At 39.4% G+C, this 14277-nt stretch overlaps 1 protein-coding gene across 5 annotated transcripts in view; it reads right to left on the bottom strand.

Moving 5' to 3' along the window:
* Positions 1–4229: 4229 nt before the first annotated feature.
* TTK (TTK protein kinase) overlaps positions 4230–14277 on the bottom strand; it is a 35619-nt gene continuing 25571 nt past the window's right edge. For all 5 annotated transcript variants that reach the window (XM_069974687.1, XM_069974685.1, XM_069974683.1 and 2 more), the window contains exons 15-23: positions 13105–13262; positions 12856–13007; positions 11734–11858; positions 11224–11304; positions 9205–9381; positions 7394–7484; positions 6539–6636; positions 5637–5729; positions 4230–4641 (exon numbers count right to left, since the gene is read on the bottom strand). In XM_069974687.1, coding sequence (XP_069830788.1) covers positions 5658–5729; positions 6539–6636; positions 7394–7484; positions 9205–9381; positions 11224–11304; positions 11734–11858; positions 12856–13007; positions 13105–13262 — 954 coding nt within the window. In that variant the 3' untranslated portion in view covers positions 4230–4641; positions 5637–5657. The remainder of the gene's footprint in view (positions 4642–5636; positions 5730–6538; positions 6637–7393; positions 7485–9204; positions 9382–11223; positions 11305–11733; positions 11859–12855; positions 13008–13104; positions 13263–14277) is intronic.

The following is a 14277-nucleotide window of genomic DNA, read 5'->3' as shown; positions in this document are numbered from 1 at the left end:
CCAAGGAGGAAGGTGTGTCTCTTTTGTGACAGCAGCCTCAATGCTTTTATCATTTGGTTGATTTCAGTGTAGGGATCGCTGTAGGGATTTTTGTTTGGTGCAGTAAAAGACTAATGGCCTCTAATCAGGGTGTATAATAGAAAATGTGTCCTGATTTCCATTTTCGTTTAAAAGGGAACTATTAGCAGGTTAGACGTATCTAAGCTGCTGATATGTCCCCATTGCACCGTAGACCCAGAGGAGAACGGTATGTCTCTAAGCTTCCTCCTTGGCGCTGTTCATCGCGTGCTCCATGATCAGGTGAGACCATTAGGAGGACTACTCGCCCCCATAGTGCTAAGACGGCCCACCCTTTTCTAATGATAATGAATGGAGCGGGCGAGCTGCATCGGCGATCTGGGTCGAGACTGTGCTCCTAACAGTCTCACTGGACCGCGGAGCACACAAATAACTGCACTGGAATAGTGCCGAGGAGGAAGGGAAGAGACATATTGTCCTTTTTAGGGTCTCTTGTGCAATAGGGACATATAAGCAGGTTAGATTTGTCTGATTAACCCCCTTTCTTCTGTGCTGTACATGTGTGTCGCAGCAGGAAGGTAGTAGCCCTACACTGAAGCAGGCTCCATCTGCTGCTGCTGAGACTGGTGCAGTCAATAGCAACTGCTTCATCTATAGGGCTGACAGGACGAGGGAGCTCCCTGTCACCCATTGGCAACACCAATGTATCTAATATGGTAATATCCATTCATACAAGGCTATAGGGCAGAGTGACCAGATCCCTAAATTACACGATCGAACTCCTGATATATATCTTACCCCCAAGTTATGGCTGCTGGGAATGTGATATTCCCCTCATAGTCTATAATTCTTAAAGTCTCCATATCTGTTAATACAGCTAAATTGTTTTAAAGAAGTCCAGCAATTTTTTTTTAATTAAAGTATTGTTTTGTAAATTTATACAAATCACCAATATACACTAATTATGAGAAATGCACATAAATGTATTTTTCCCTGCACTTATTACTGCATCAAGGTTTCACGTCCTGGATAAAATGGTGATGTCACTTCCTGGATAAAATGGTGATGTCACGACCCGACTTCCAGAGCTGTGCGGGCTGTGGCTGCTGGAGAGGATGGCAGTGGGATGCTCAGTGTCCCTCCAGTGCCCTGTGTCCCTCAGTGTCCCCCTGCCATCATCCTCTCCAGCAGCCACAGCCCGCACAGCTCTGGGAGTCGGGTCGTAACATCACCATGTTATCCAGGAAGTGACATCACCATGTTATCCAGGAAGTGAAGCCTTGATGCAGTAGTAAGTGCAGGGAAAAAAAGCACTTTAAAAGCATTTACCATAATAAGTGTATATTTTCCCCAGCACCTGGGGAGGAGCGGCACGGAGCGGGCAGACGACAAATTCGGTAGCCTTATGAGAAGAATCCTGATAGGAAAGAAGTGATTCACTTTGTTCTTACTGTAGATTGGCTCGTCTCTACGGTGTACTCACAGAGTGGAGTCCCTGAAAGCTTTTTTGCCCTGTGGTCCCAATAGATACAACGTCCTCATTCTGTAGAGATCACTCAGATTCTCAATGTTATTAGGTTACCTGGTGTCATTAACTCATATGAAGGTTACTGACACAGAGTAACCTCAGGTAATCCTGCAATAAACTTTAATGGGCAAATCATGCCATCCAATTGCTGTGATAAACACATTTATTACATATATTGTGTCCCAATACAGAAACAAGGCCGAAGGATGGAAACTTCTGAAAGTAATATCTGTACTTAATCTATCAATCACTCTCCCTCACCCCCCAAACCATTCTTCCCTCATACATGTGTACAAGTAGAGATCAATCAATCAAACTAGGACCTTCCTGAGGGTTTAGGCAGCATGAAAGTTATAACAGGTTCCCTTTAAATAAACTTGTCTCCTTGTTCACGGTCCAAATTTAAATTAAACTTAAAGTGTCACTGTCTTTTTTTTTTTTTGCAGAAATCAATAGTGCAGGCAATTTTAAGAAACTTCAGTCGAGCCCTGTGTAACCTATGGAGGGGGGAGGAGGGAGATTAGTCGACAGCAGAGAGCAGAGAACAAAGGATTACACAGTGGGAGCTGTTTGAAAGCCGGTATTTAAAGGTCCGTGCTGACTTAAGAGGAGATAGCCCGGTGATGTAGCTGTAAATTAACTCTTTGTTGTCCTATTTTGGTGCCTCATCTCGCCCACCCCTCCCCTCTCCATAAGAGAAACATGAAGACAGGGGGGAGAGCTTCAAACGGCTTTTTCCATGATAAAAATGCATTTTTCAGCTAATAAACCCAATTACAAAGTTTCTTAAAATCGCCTGTTCTATTGATTTCACTTTAAGATTGACATTTTAAAGGGGTTATCCTGCGCTACAAAAACATGGCCACTTTTCCCCCTACTGTTGTCTCCAGTTCAGGTGTGGTTTGCAATCAAGCTCCATTTACTTTAATTAGACAATGCGATTTTTAACAATTGCAAATGAGATTGTTTATCGATAACCTCAAATCGTTCACCATATTACACAGAATGATAGTCGTTTAGTTACAATTGTTATGATTGTTACTATGATGGTTTACTCTGTCTGATCCCAGCAAAAAGAGGAACAATGTGCAATTACACTGAACGATTAGTAAACGAATGCGGAACTACAGCGAACGATTAACAATGATTTCAGGGTCAGATCTAGATTAACAATCCACAAACGATTTTTTGATCATTGCCTGCAATTACATAGGACAATTATCACTTAAATTTGAATATAACGATTTTCTGCTCGATAATTGTCCCGTGTAATAAGACCCTTACTCAACTTACACCTTTTCTTTATACGATTGTTTAGTGAATGACTCCTATATTGTCCCAGACACTAAATATCTTTTGTTAGCTTCAAATTAAAAGGGGGAAGTTTGCACACAAACACAGCTGTGTACATTTTTGTATTGTGCGCCAACCAGTGCAGCTTCCTAAATCCCCCACAGAGACTATACTTTATTATGAGGGTTAGGGGGTTGTGTTTACGCTATCTGCCCTATAATAAAGCTGACATGTTATATATGTTCCTCAAGTTGTTACGATTACAATGAAATAACTTGCATAACTTATTTTATTTGATGGCTTTTGAAAAATTTAAATCTTTTTAAAAAAACTAGATGGTCCTTAAAACTGCTCTATTCCCAGGCTTATAGCACTTTTATCCTTTGGTCTATGGGGCTGTGTCAGGTGTCATTTGTTGCACCATGATCTGTACTTTCTATCAGTCCCTTGTTTGCGTATATGCAACTTTTTGATCACTTATTACATTTTTTTCTGGATTTGAAGCGACCAAAAAACGTGCAATTTTGCACTTTGGAATTTTTTTGCGCTTACGACGTTTACCGTGTGAGATCAGGAATGGGGGGACTTAATAGTTGGGGCAATTTCGCACGTGGCGATACCAAATATGTTTATTTTTTTGTTTATTAAATGGGAAAAGACCCCCCTTTTCCCATTTAATAAAAAATAAACATATCACCCCCGATTTGGACTTTTATTAGGGGAGTGGATTTTTTTTATTAATAAAAAAAACAATTTAAAAAAAACAAAAAAACCTTCACCCCTGGGGGACTTCTCAATGGGAGATCAGTGCTGTGTATATAGATCAATGCTGTGTATATAATAGAGCACTGATCCATTGGATCTGGAGATGTTCATTGTGTAAGTCTATGAGGCTTGCCATAAAAAGGCATGTTACTGAATGCTTGCTCAGACAAGATGGAAGCCTCCATAATAATAATGCAGTAAACAATTTACAAAAAAAAAAAAAAAAAAAATATGTAATACCTTGCCTTTAACTAAATCCTTGCACAGATTGGGGAGGGGTGGGTGTAATTCAAATTAAAAGTTACGTAAATGACCTTGTTTGCACTAAAATGTGAACGTGAGTAGCAAAGGTGATAATACCAACCCCGCCAGGTAATTTTTTTTCAAAATAAATCACAAAGAAACAAAAAATCAACATTATTTGTTTTAATTGTTTCACTGTTAATGTCAAAGTGATTTCCATGGCGAATTTGTAGAAGGAAATGCTGTAACATTAAGAATATGTACATCTTGCAATAAAAGAAAATTGAGCGCAAAAATGGACACACGCAAGGGTAAGCTAGGAAAAGGAAACAATATACAAAAGTGCATTACAATGTATACAGGTGTGTCAGCATCTAAGTGGTCTGAGATAAACACTGCGGCAGATGAAGAAATGCTGGAGAACTACTTGTTCTCATGGATTACAGCATGGACGTTGCCAATATAAATATACTCACAGCACAACAGTAGTCACTTATGGAATTAACCACCCCAAGAGGCAGTAATGGCAAATACTGTCAGAATTTGGGAAGAAAACAATGACAAAGTCCACTGAGGGTAATAGTGATGATGATGCACTATACAGATGAATGGCTTACTTTGATATAATTGGAGGGTAAAATGATTCTGTACTGTTATTTTACCATGTACCTTTACAGTGACTAAAATAGCTTAAACATTTTCAGAAAATGAGGTCTCAATATTCCCGTGTAGAATCTCCAGGAAGATACGATTTAAGAGGTCACGTCCACCAACTATTTTTTTGTTCATTGCATCTAAAACAAAAAATAAAAATGAGAAAATTATTAAAATGTCTGTTTATTACTTGCCCAGTTATGCTAACAGCTCTTATGTAGACTTATGTGTACCCATAAGACCCTTCAAGGGGTTTTCTGGAAAAGTATAATACTGCCTTGCCCGTGCAGTAAAAAAAAAAAAAAAAAAAAAAAAGTACTACTAACTCACATGGAGTTTAACAAGGCGTGTTGTCTGTTAGGGTTGGCTTCTTCTGGTAATGTTCTACAACATTTATCAGGTGTTAATGTAAGGGGTAAGGCTATGTTTTCACATTCAGAATGAGCCTAAATATAATTTTTTTTTTTTATATGTATTAAAGGGGGTGGGATTTTTTTTTTATTTTATTTTTTTTATTTTTGCCTGTATTTTTAGCAATTCTTGGGCTGCAATAAAAGTGAAGACCCAAAGAACAGCATTTACATTAGGAGGGAGATTTCTCAAACATGGTGTAAAGTGAAACTGGCTCAGTTGCCCCTAGCAACCAATCAGATTCCACCTTTCATTTTCCAAAGAGTCTGGAATGAAAGGTGGAATCTGATTGGATGCTAGGGGCGACAGCCAGTTTCACTTTACACCAGTTTAATAATTCTCCCCCTTGGGGCGTATTTGGGGGAAAATGTGGTCGTTTTTGTGAGTCATATTTTTACTGCCTACAAAGAGACCACATAAAGAGTGTATGAAACAGAGCCTGAGACACTTAGTGTGGTTATCTATTTAATAAAACTGAATGTCCGTCCATCTGTCAGTCCTCTATAGACTAAGAATGTCTGAACTGTCTGACCCCAAATTTGGCAAACAGATACATTGGGTGCCCGGGAAGTGTGGGCTAAGTGACCCACTGTTCATCTGGTGTGAGATTAATATAGATTTACAAATGTAAAACACAAAATAAAAATTATAGGAGTGTGCATAAAACATCTAGTAGTATAAACTGTCATGCTGTCATGAAGCAAAGTGTGGCTATAGAAATTACCAGACTTGCAGAGGCTGAATATCACTTCATTGTCTGTTTGCTAATTGTAGTTAAATCCAGGCTTTTGCCGCTGCTACATTGATCATATAAACTCTGCAAAGATAACAAATATAATTGTTAATTACAGAATTAAAAAAAAAAAAAAAAAAAAAAAGACCAAAAAAAAAAAAAGCCAGCCTTTGTTCTCTAACTGGACTGATTTAAAGCTGTAGGCATCTTGTAGCATCCATTATATTACTACATCTTTTTTCCAGCCAATCACTGGCGTTCTAGATTTAGATGTCCGAGTTTTTAAAGGGGCATTTTAGTGCTCTTGAAAAGTCTGTTTTAGTAAATATAGACACTATACACCCCATGAAGGGGCATCTCTGATAAGTCTGCGCTGTTCCATTCTATTGGATGTCACCTGGTCAATAGGGTATTTACTAGAAGTAGAGCTACTTACTGGTACTATGGCAGCGGCGCTTACTGGTACTATGGCAGCGGCGCTTACTGGTACTATCACAGAGGTACTATGAGACAGATCTATGTCAGGAGAGCACATAAGTCCCTATCTGTTCTTGTGGACATAACCCCAAACAAAAATATGCACATAGCCAGACTGTAAAAACCCAAATTAAAAAAAAAAAAAAAATTATATACAGCCCTAAATGCTCGGAGACTAAAGGAAAGAGTGAATACTATCAATAAATTACTAGTCATAAAAGTTTACAATGCAGCGCTGACATCAACTTTAGGAATATGCTGTTCTAATAAGATAAGAGTGGAGAATGCATGGGGAAATCCTGTGTGACAGATAAGGAGGCGACCTTGATACGTTACAGAGGGTGAATTAATGCTCATTACAATGTATAATGTGCACAGATTACGTCTGTACAGCTGGATGATACGCTCGCACTCACCTTGGCAGCTCTGCATATAGAATTTGGCGAATTCAGCCCAATAAGCTGACCAAGAATACGCTTCATTTCCTCTGTGGTGCCCTTCTGTACTTGTTCTTCTGTAATGATATAATATTTATACTGTTATTAACTATACACACATACTATGGGGGAGATAAATCTCCCCCATATATACAAAAAAAACAAACAAACAAAAAAAAAACTATAAATACAATTGACTATATGAGCTTAGAAAGTAACAGACTGATATGGAAGGAGATTCAAATAAACTGGTGCCAAAAATTTCTAATTTCTAATTAAAAATCTCAAGCCTGCCAGTACTTCTCAGCTGCTGGATGTCCTGCAGGAAGTGGTGTATTCTATCCAGTCTGGCGAACAGGAGAGGTTTTCTATGGGGATTTGCTACTGCTCTGGACAGTTCCTGACATGGATAGAGGTGGCAGCAGAGAGCACTGTGTCAGACTGGAAAGAATATACCACTTCCTGCAGGACAAGTAAATGAAAAATCTCTGGCACTTTCAGACACCAGTTGAAACATTTTTTTTCTTGCTAGAGTACCCCTTTAAACAGTTAATGCAGATTTCTGTTGTGAAGTGTTAAAAGAAGAGTTGTGCTTTAGGTTTAACCATCAATCCTAATTCTATCTGCAGCTTGTTAACCATTATATATTTGCTCTTTACAGATTAACCTTCCCCACCCAAACCCTACAGTTCTGTACACTGGATACTTTCATCACAGGGCACATGCTGACGGGCCAGACAGAGGAAAATGTTGTCAAACACTATGACGACGAGAACAATACACAGCTGCTTGTTCAGTTACTGCAGTACCATAGTACATAAACCTTATAAATACCTGTACGTGTATGAGGCTGGATCTGGACATATGGATGAGCAAGTAGCTCTGCGATCGATATTCTTTCCTTAGGATTTCTCACTAAACACTTCTGGGGGGAAAAAAAAAAAAACAGCTATAAGTCTAACATGGTAAGCAGTTTTTTTGTTTGTTTTTTACGTTTTATTGATTATTTTTGAGAAGGCAAAAAACAAAAAAATAGGCTGGCTGATCTGGTATTTTTGTTATAGGACTTCTCCACCTGCCAAAGAAAAACATTTTTAATATGAATTTTCAACATTCTGCTGGTTTAGGGTCCATTTACACAGAAAGATTACCTGATAGATTATCTGCCAAAGATTTGAAGCCAAAGCCAGGAATGGATTTGAAAAGAGGAGAAGTCTCAGGCTTTCCTTTATGACCTGATCTCTGTTTATAGTCTGTTTCTGGCTTCGGCTTTGGCTGATAAAGTGTCAGATAATCTTTGCGTAAATAGGCCCCCAGACCTAATAATTTCCACCTTTGATACTTTATATTAATTCCAAATCATGGAACTAGCACCTATCAATCTGGATGGACTTGGGTAATAAAAGCAGAGCAGTGGCTGCCATCCAGGCACCTCCATTAGGGTCCATTTACACAGGAAGATTATCTGACAGATTATCTGCCAAAGATTTGAAGCCAAAGCCAGAAAGACTATAAACAAAGATCAGGTCATAAAGGAAAGCCTAAATTTCTCCTCTTTTTAAATCCATTCCAGGCTGAAAATGGACCCTTAGACTGCACAAAGCTGAGCATTGCACCTATCCTCAGGCACTTACCGTTCAATAAAAGCAGAGATTCTTCCAATAGCTACAAGGAATTCCCTAACAGGCGTTCTGCTCAGTTTTAACCAAATGTGTAAAGGAAGCGTGCATTCAGACTACAGAATCCGCACAGAGAACATCCAGCGGATTCCGCTGCTCGCCCCTCCACCCGTGCCATAGACTCCATTCTATACTCCGCCTTTGGGCGGATGGTGAAATCCGTCTGACCATAGAATGGAGTCTATGGCACAGACGGAGATGTGAGCGGGGGCGAGCAGAGGAGTTCTGTAGTCTGAACGCACCTGAATCACTAATCATGTTGCTCTCAATATCCATTTGAGCTGAAGTAGCCTGGCATGGTTATAGCACTCAGCGCTCGCCACCTGTGTTATTACACACACACAGACAGTGAGCAGGAAGCAGCAGGAAGGCCATCCGAATGAGTAAAAGTACACAGTCATGTTAGTCATGAATGTCTGCATTGAAATTGTTTAGGTTTCAATGGTGAATAGAACCAAGATACCAAAAGAATTTCTAAGGTTATTCATTTGATTTTAAAAGGACACTTTTTCTTTCAAATCAACTGGTTTTTAAAAAGTTTTCAAAATGGTGGAATCTCTAGTTAACAGCTGCTGTATGTCCTGCAGGAAGTTGTGTTTTCTTTTCAGTCTGACACAGTGCTCTCTGCTGCCACCTCTGTCCCAGACAGGAACTGTCCAGAGCAGGAGAGGTTTTTTTATGGGGTTTTGCTGCGGCTCTGGACAGTTCCTGTCTGAGACAGAGTCGGCAGCAGAGAGCACTGTGTCAGACTGAAAAGAAAACAACATTTCCTGCAGGACATACAGCAGCTGATAAAGTACATGAACACTTGAGACTTTTAAATAGAAGTAGATTACAAATCTGTTTAACTTTCCGAAACCAGTTGACATGAAATGTTTTCGCTGGAGGGCCCCTTTAAAGGAACTTCTAAAACAAATATGCTTACTGCCATTTGCCCGTGTATAGGACATATCTGGTAAATCTTACTCTGAGCACATCTTGAAGATCCGTCTCTGGTATATCCGGTATCTTTATTTCATAAGTGGGGTCCAGGATTGCATGTAGCTTTGTGATCTGGTTAGTTATATGCTGGAAGGGCGTCTTTCCATACGTCATGCAGTAAAGTATACATCCCAGGGACCACACATCTCCTTTTGGACTTATCTAAACAAACACACAAATCATTTAGTCTGGAGGAATAGAGGACTGTTTGAGCGATCAAGTGCTAAAATGCTAAGTTAAAAAAAAATTAATATATTATATATATATATATATATATATATATATATATATATATATATATATATATACACACACACACACACACACCACAAAACATTGTTAAAAATTCCCTTTAAACAATGCCCCAATGTATATGTATATGGTTGCAAGAACTCCTGTAATATCTTGGGCAAATGTTAATTCTCTCACAGTTTGGGACAGTGACTTGAAACAGCTGTATCCCCTACTTGACAAGTGCAGATTATATACCTTGGAAACCTTAATACATGAGCGCTGCTTTCATATGTGCAAGTAGAGTGCCACCTATGGGACAGAACCCGGAAGCAGAGATCCAACGATTTTAACCAGTAATATACCTAATAATGTCCTGCACACTTCTAGGATGCTGATGCTGCAACTAGACCCAACAGTCACATTGCATCTTTTCACACACACACACACAATGTGATAAGTCTGAGGGCAATGTCAGGATGAAATGCTGCATCTGCATTTTCTGTTGTCATATCATCTAGGCTTATGACAAAAAAAATAAAATAAAAAAATAAAAGCAAAGGAGGTTAAATTGAAATAAGCAGTATATCTAGATAGATATATGTATATGAAAAAAAAGGTAGAATTTTTTTTACATATACACAGACGCACAAATATACAACATAATACTAACACAGATACTAATATATCATGCATATGCCAGCGAATGACTAGTTTGGCAATTATGGAGAATAAAAAACAAAACAAAAACAAACACACATAAAATATGTATATATGAATAGATCTATTTATGAATGGGGAACACCAACAGTGAAACATAAAACAGTGCTGTTCCATTAAAGCTTAAAGTGTTACTGTCGTTTAAATCTGCTTTTTTTTTTTCAGAAATCAATAGTACAGGCGATTATAAGAAACTTTGTAATTGGGTTTATTACCCGAAAAATGCATTTTTATCATAAAAAGGAGTCTGAAGCTCTCCCCCCTGTCTTCATGGTTTTCTATGGAGAGGGGAGGGGTGGAGGGAGATGAGGCACCAGAACAGGACAACAAAGTTAATTTACAGCTACATCACCGGGCTATCTCCTCTGACGTCCTGACCTCTGAATACCGGCTTTCACACAGGTCCTGCTGTCTAATCCTTTGCTCTCTGCTGGCGACTAATCTCCCTCCTCAACTCTCCACTCTCTATAGGTTAGACAGGGCTTGACGGACGTAAAAGAGTCGAGATATCCTGATAATGAGCAGTGAATGAGAGAAAAGGGGGGGGGGAGACCTGGGGAAAGTCTTTTTGAATGCAGATAATGCTATATTTGCCTAATTTCTGCAAAAAAAAAAAAAAAAAAGAGCAGCAGCAACAACGACAAAAAAAAGGCAGTGAAACTAAAAGTTTTAATCGTTCAGAGTCTAAGGGCTGCTGGCTAAACTAGTGACCAATTCCCTTTAGGGTGCCTTCACACGTACCGCATCGCTGCATTTTTGGTGTGATTTTTACATGAGAGTTTTGATTTTCACATGATTTTTAAGTGAAAATCAAAACTTGCATGTAAAAATCGCACCAAACACACGGCGATAAAAACGCAGTGATACGGTACGTGTGAAGCTACCCTTACACAGATTTACTTTGTTGTTCTTCCTTTTATATTTACCCCATCTGCAGTTTTGAGCAGCAAGATTTACATCATCATCATCATCATCATCATATAACCAACTAGCATTTAGACACATATAGAAGAAAATTCTTATTTGAAAGCACAAAAAAAAGAAAGGTTTTACCTTTGATCTAGGCCTTCCGTTATCTCCAAAAGATGTTGTATCTTTGATGGCCTCGGGAGGCATATAATTAATGGTGCCCACCTAAAAATGGGAGGGGGAAAAAAAAAAAAAAAAGGTCACTGAAAAACCAACAATGAAATAAAGATAATATAAAAAGAAAAATAAAAATGTTGTAAATTTTATTAGTAAATGTTAATTTACTAATATTCAACCAAGTGTTAGCAACAATGTTAAGCGTCAATCTACTTACAAACCATAAATATTTTATAAACTGGTATAACCTGTCCTGTACAAGAATCCAAAGAAACATTGGTAGTTATTGAAGGGATAGCCATAGGCTGGTGAGAGGCTTATTTGGAAACAGTCCACTATATATCCTTATCCCAACAATAACATTTATGTCACATTCATGGACCCTATTGTATTGCATTTACATGTGGGTGCAACTGCAAGGATTGCAACTTAAGGCTAAACCAAGAGCCCATGAGATCGAAGCTTTAGTATACATACCTGAGAGTCTTTCACAATGCTTGTTACATCAGGCTGGATTTGGTTTGCAATGCCGAAGTCTATCAACTTTAGCATCCCATCAACAATCAGAAAGTTTGCTGGTTTCAGATCACTGTGAACAATACCTAGAAGATATATAGATGATATATGGATTTCCAGTATCAACAAATTATGTCATGCAAAGTGACATCAAAGATCATGATACCAGCAGTAACCCCTCATATATTATCAGTAGGCTACCATTGTAACAGTATCACAAACTTCAAAGTTTGCTGGGTAACAAAACATCAAACTAGGTCAACACATTATGGGTGAGGCAGATGTTTCTCCATCACATGACGATCACGCAGAATCTGGCATGTCCGCTTTAGAAATCACCTTTAGGCTATGTTCCCACACAGTATTTTTGCTCAGTATTTTGCAAGCAAAACCAAGAGTGGATTGAAAAACAGAAAGGCTATGTTCACACACTGTTTAAATGAATGGCTGTCATTTAACGGTTACTATTTCAAAACAAAGACCGTCCTTTTTAAATAACAGCAATTTGCTATCGGTGGCCATCCACTCAATTACAACAGTGTGTGAACATAGCCTGTGTTTTCAATCCACTCCTGGTATTTTGACCAAAATACTGTGTGGAAACATAGCTCTAGGCTATTTCTGCATTGGCAGGGTAGTGTGTGTGTGTGTTGGGGGAGGGGTGTAATCTATTCTAATGCTGTCAAATTGTAGTAAAGACCCTATTACACGGAACGATTATTGGCCGTATTCGGGTGATAATCGTCCCGTGTAATAAAAGGGCAACAATCAGCCGACATGAACGATGTCGGCTGAGCGTTGCATTTGTTTGCCTTTAACATGTTGAAAGACAAATGACTGTGATAGCAGCGATCTGCTGCCGTCGCCTCGTGGAATAGGAGCGGCGGCAGCAGACCAGCGATCACCAGGGATGCCCCCCCCCGCAGCTTCCAGCGGCCCCCTCCCATACTCATCCGCTCGCTGCAGAAACAGCAGCTGCAGAAATAGCAGCTGCAGTAAGCGGGGAACAAGGAGCAAACAAGTGATGACATTGCTCGTTTGCTCCTCATGTAGCCCCATGTAATAGGGGCTTAAGCCACCTACCATGTTGGTGTATTGTATGAACAGCTTCTAACATGTTCTTCCAATAACTTTTTCTTTCCCATGGATTAATAGTCCTCTTCTTTCTGAGCCAACTATTAAGGTCAATATTTCCACACTCCATCACCATGTAGATGTGTTCTTTGGTTATTTCACTAAAAAATACAAAACAAAAAATGTTTATATATACACATATAGACACACACACACACACACACACACACACACACACACACACAGATAGAGACTTACTAGTCATACAGACGGATTATTTTATCACTGTGCTGCTGAAGTTTATTTAAGTGAGAGATCTCATTCTGGTAGCTCTCAATTGTCTGTCTATCAGCTTCTTCCAGGTTCACATACTTTATTGCATATAAGTGCTTCTTATCATCCATAACCTGAAACACCTGAAACACAATAGGTGTACATTATACACATAGCTATAGGGTCCTCAAGATAAGAGATTTAAAGGAGAAGTCCGGTGAAAAGTTTTATTAAAGTATTGTATTGCCCCCCAAAATTTATACAAATCACCAATATACACTCATCACTGGAAATGCTTATAAAGTGCTTTTTTCCTGCACTTACTACTGCATCAAGGCTTCACTTCCTGCATAACATGGTGATGTCTCTTCCTGGATAACATGGTGATGTCACTTCCTGGATAACATGGTGATGGACACAGGGCACTGGAGGGACACCGAGCATCCCTCTGCCATCATCCTCTCCAGCAGCCACAGCCTGCACAGGGAGCCGGGTCGTGACATCACCATTTTATCCAGGAAGTGAAGCCTTGATGCAGTAGTAAGTGCAGGGAACAAGTGCTTTATGTGCATTTCCAGATATAAGTGTAAATTGGTGATTTGTATAACTTTTGGGGGGCAATACAATACTTTAATAAAAATTTTCACCGGACTTCTCCTTTAAGTAGTATATCTGCTTTATAGCACAAATATAAACCTAAAAGTAGTTACTACATTTCTGCAAAAAATTTATGTAAAAGTATGGCATCAGCAATAACCCCAACTCAAGAATAAAGCTGTGATAATGGCACATGGCACTGTCACCCCCTTTTTGCATTCTGAATTCTCTACACAGGTGTAAAGGGTAAGTTTAGCAGTTTTCAGACCTTATTTTATATCATACATCATGGTGCTTGTTCCAGGAAAAGTCATCTTTTGTCATCTGCAGATTGTGCTACCAGGGTGGGTCTTCACTGGTGAAGCATAACTTAGCCCCGCCCACAACTCTACAGTTGGCCCTGCCCCGTTATGTCAGTCACATAGGCCACGCCCCCTCAGTGGCCATTTTGTATGGGCTGACCTAGAGGAGGTGGTGCCTAGACTTTTAGGCTGGCCTGTTCCAATTCTCATCGAGGTGTGGGCCCTATGTGCCAGTGAAGTCACTGGTCCCCCCCCCCAC

Source organism: Dendropsophus ebraccatus, chromosome 6, assembly GCF_027789765.1.
Source record: "Dendropsophus ebraccatus isolate aDenEbr1 chromosome 6, aDenEbr1.pat, whole genome shotgun sequence".
NCBI classification, from domain to species: Eukaryota; Metazoa; Chordata; class Amphibia; order Anura; family Hylidae; genus Dendropsophus; species Dendropsophus ebraccatus.
This window is presented reverse-complemented; position numbering and strand designations above follow the sequence as displayed.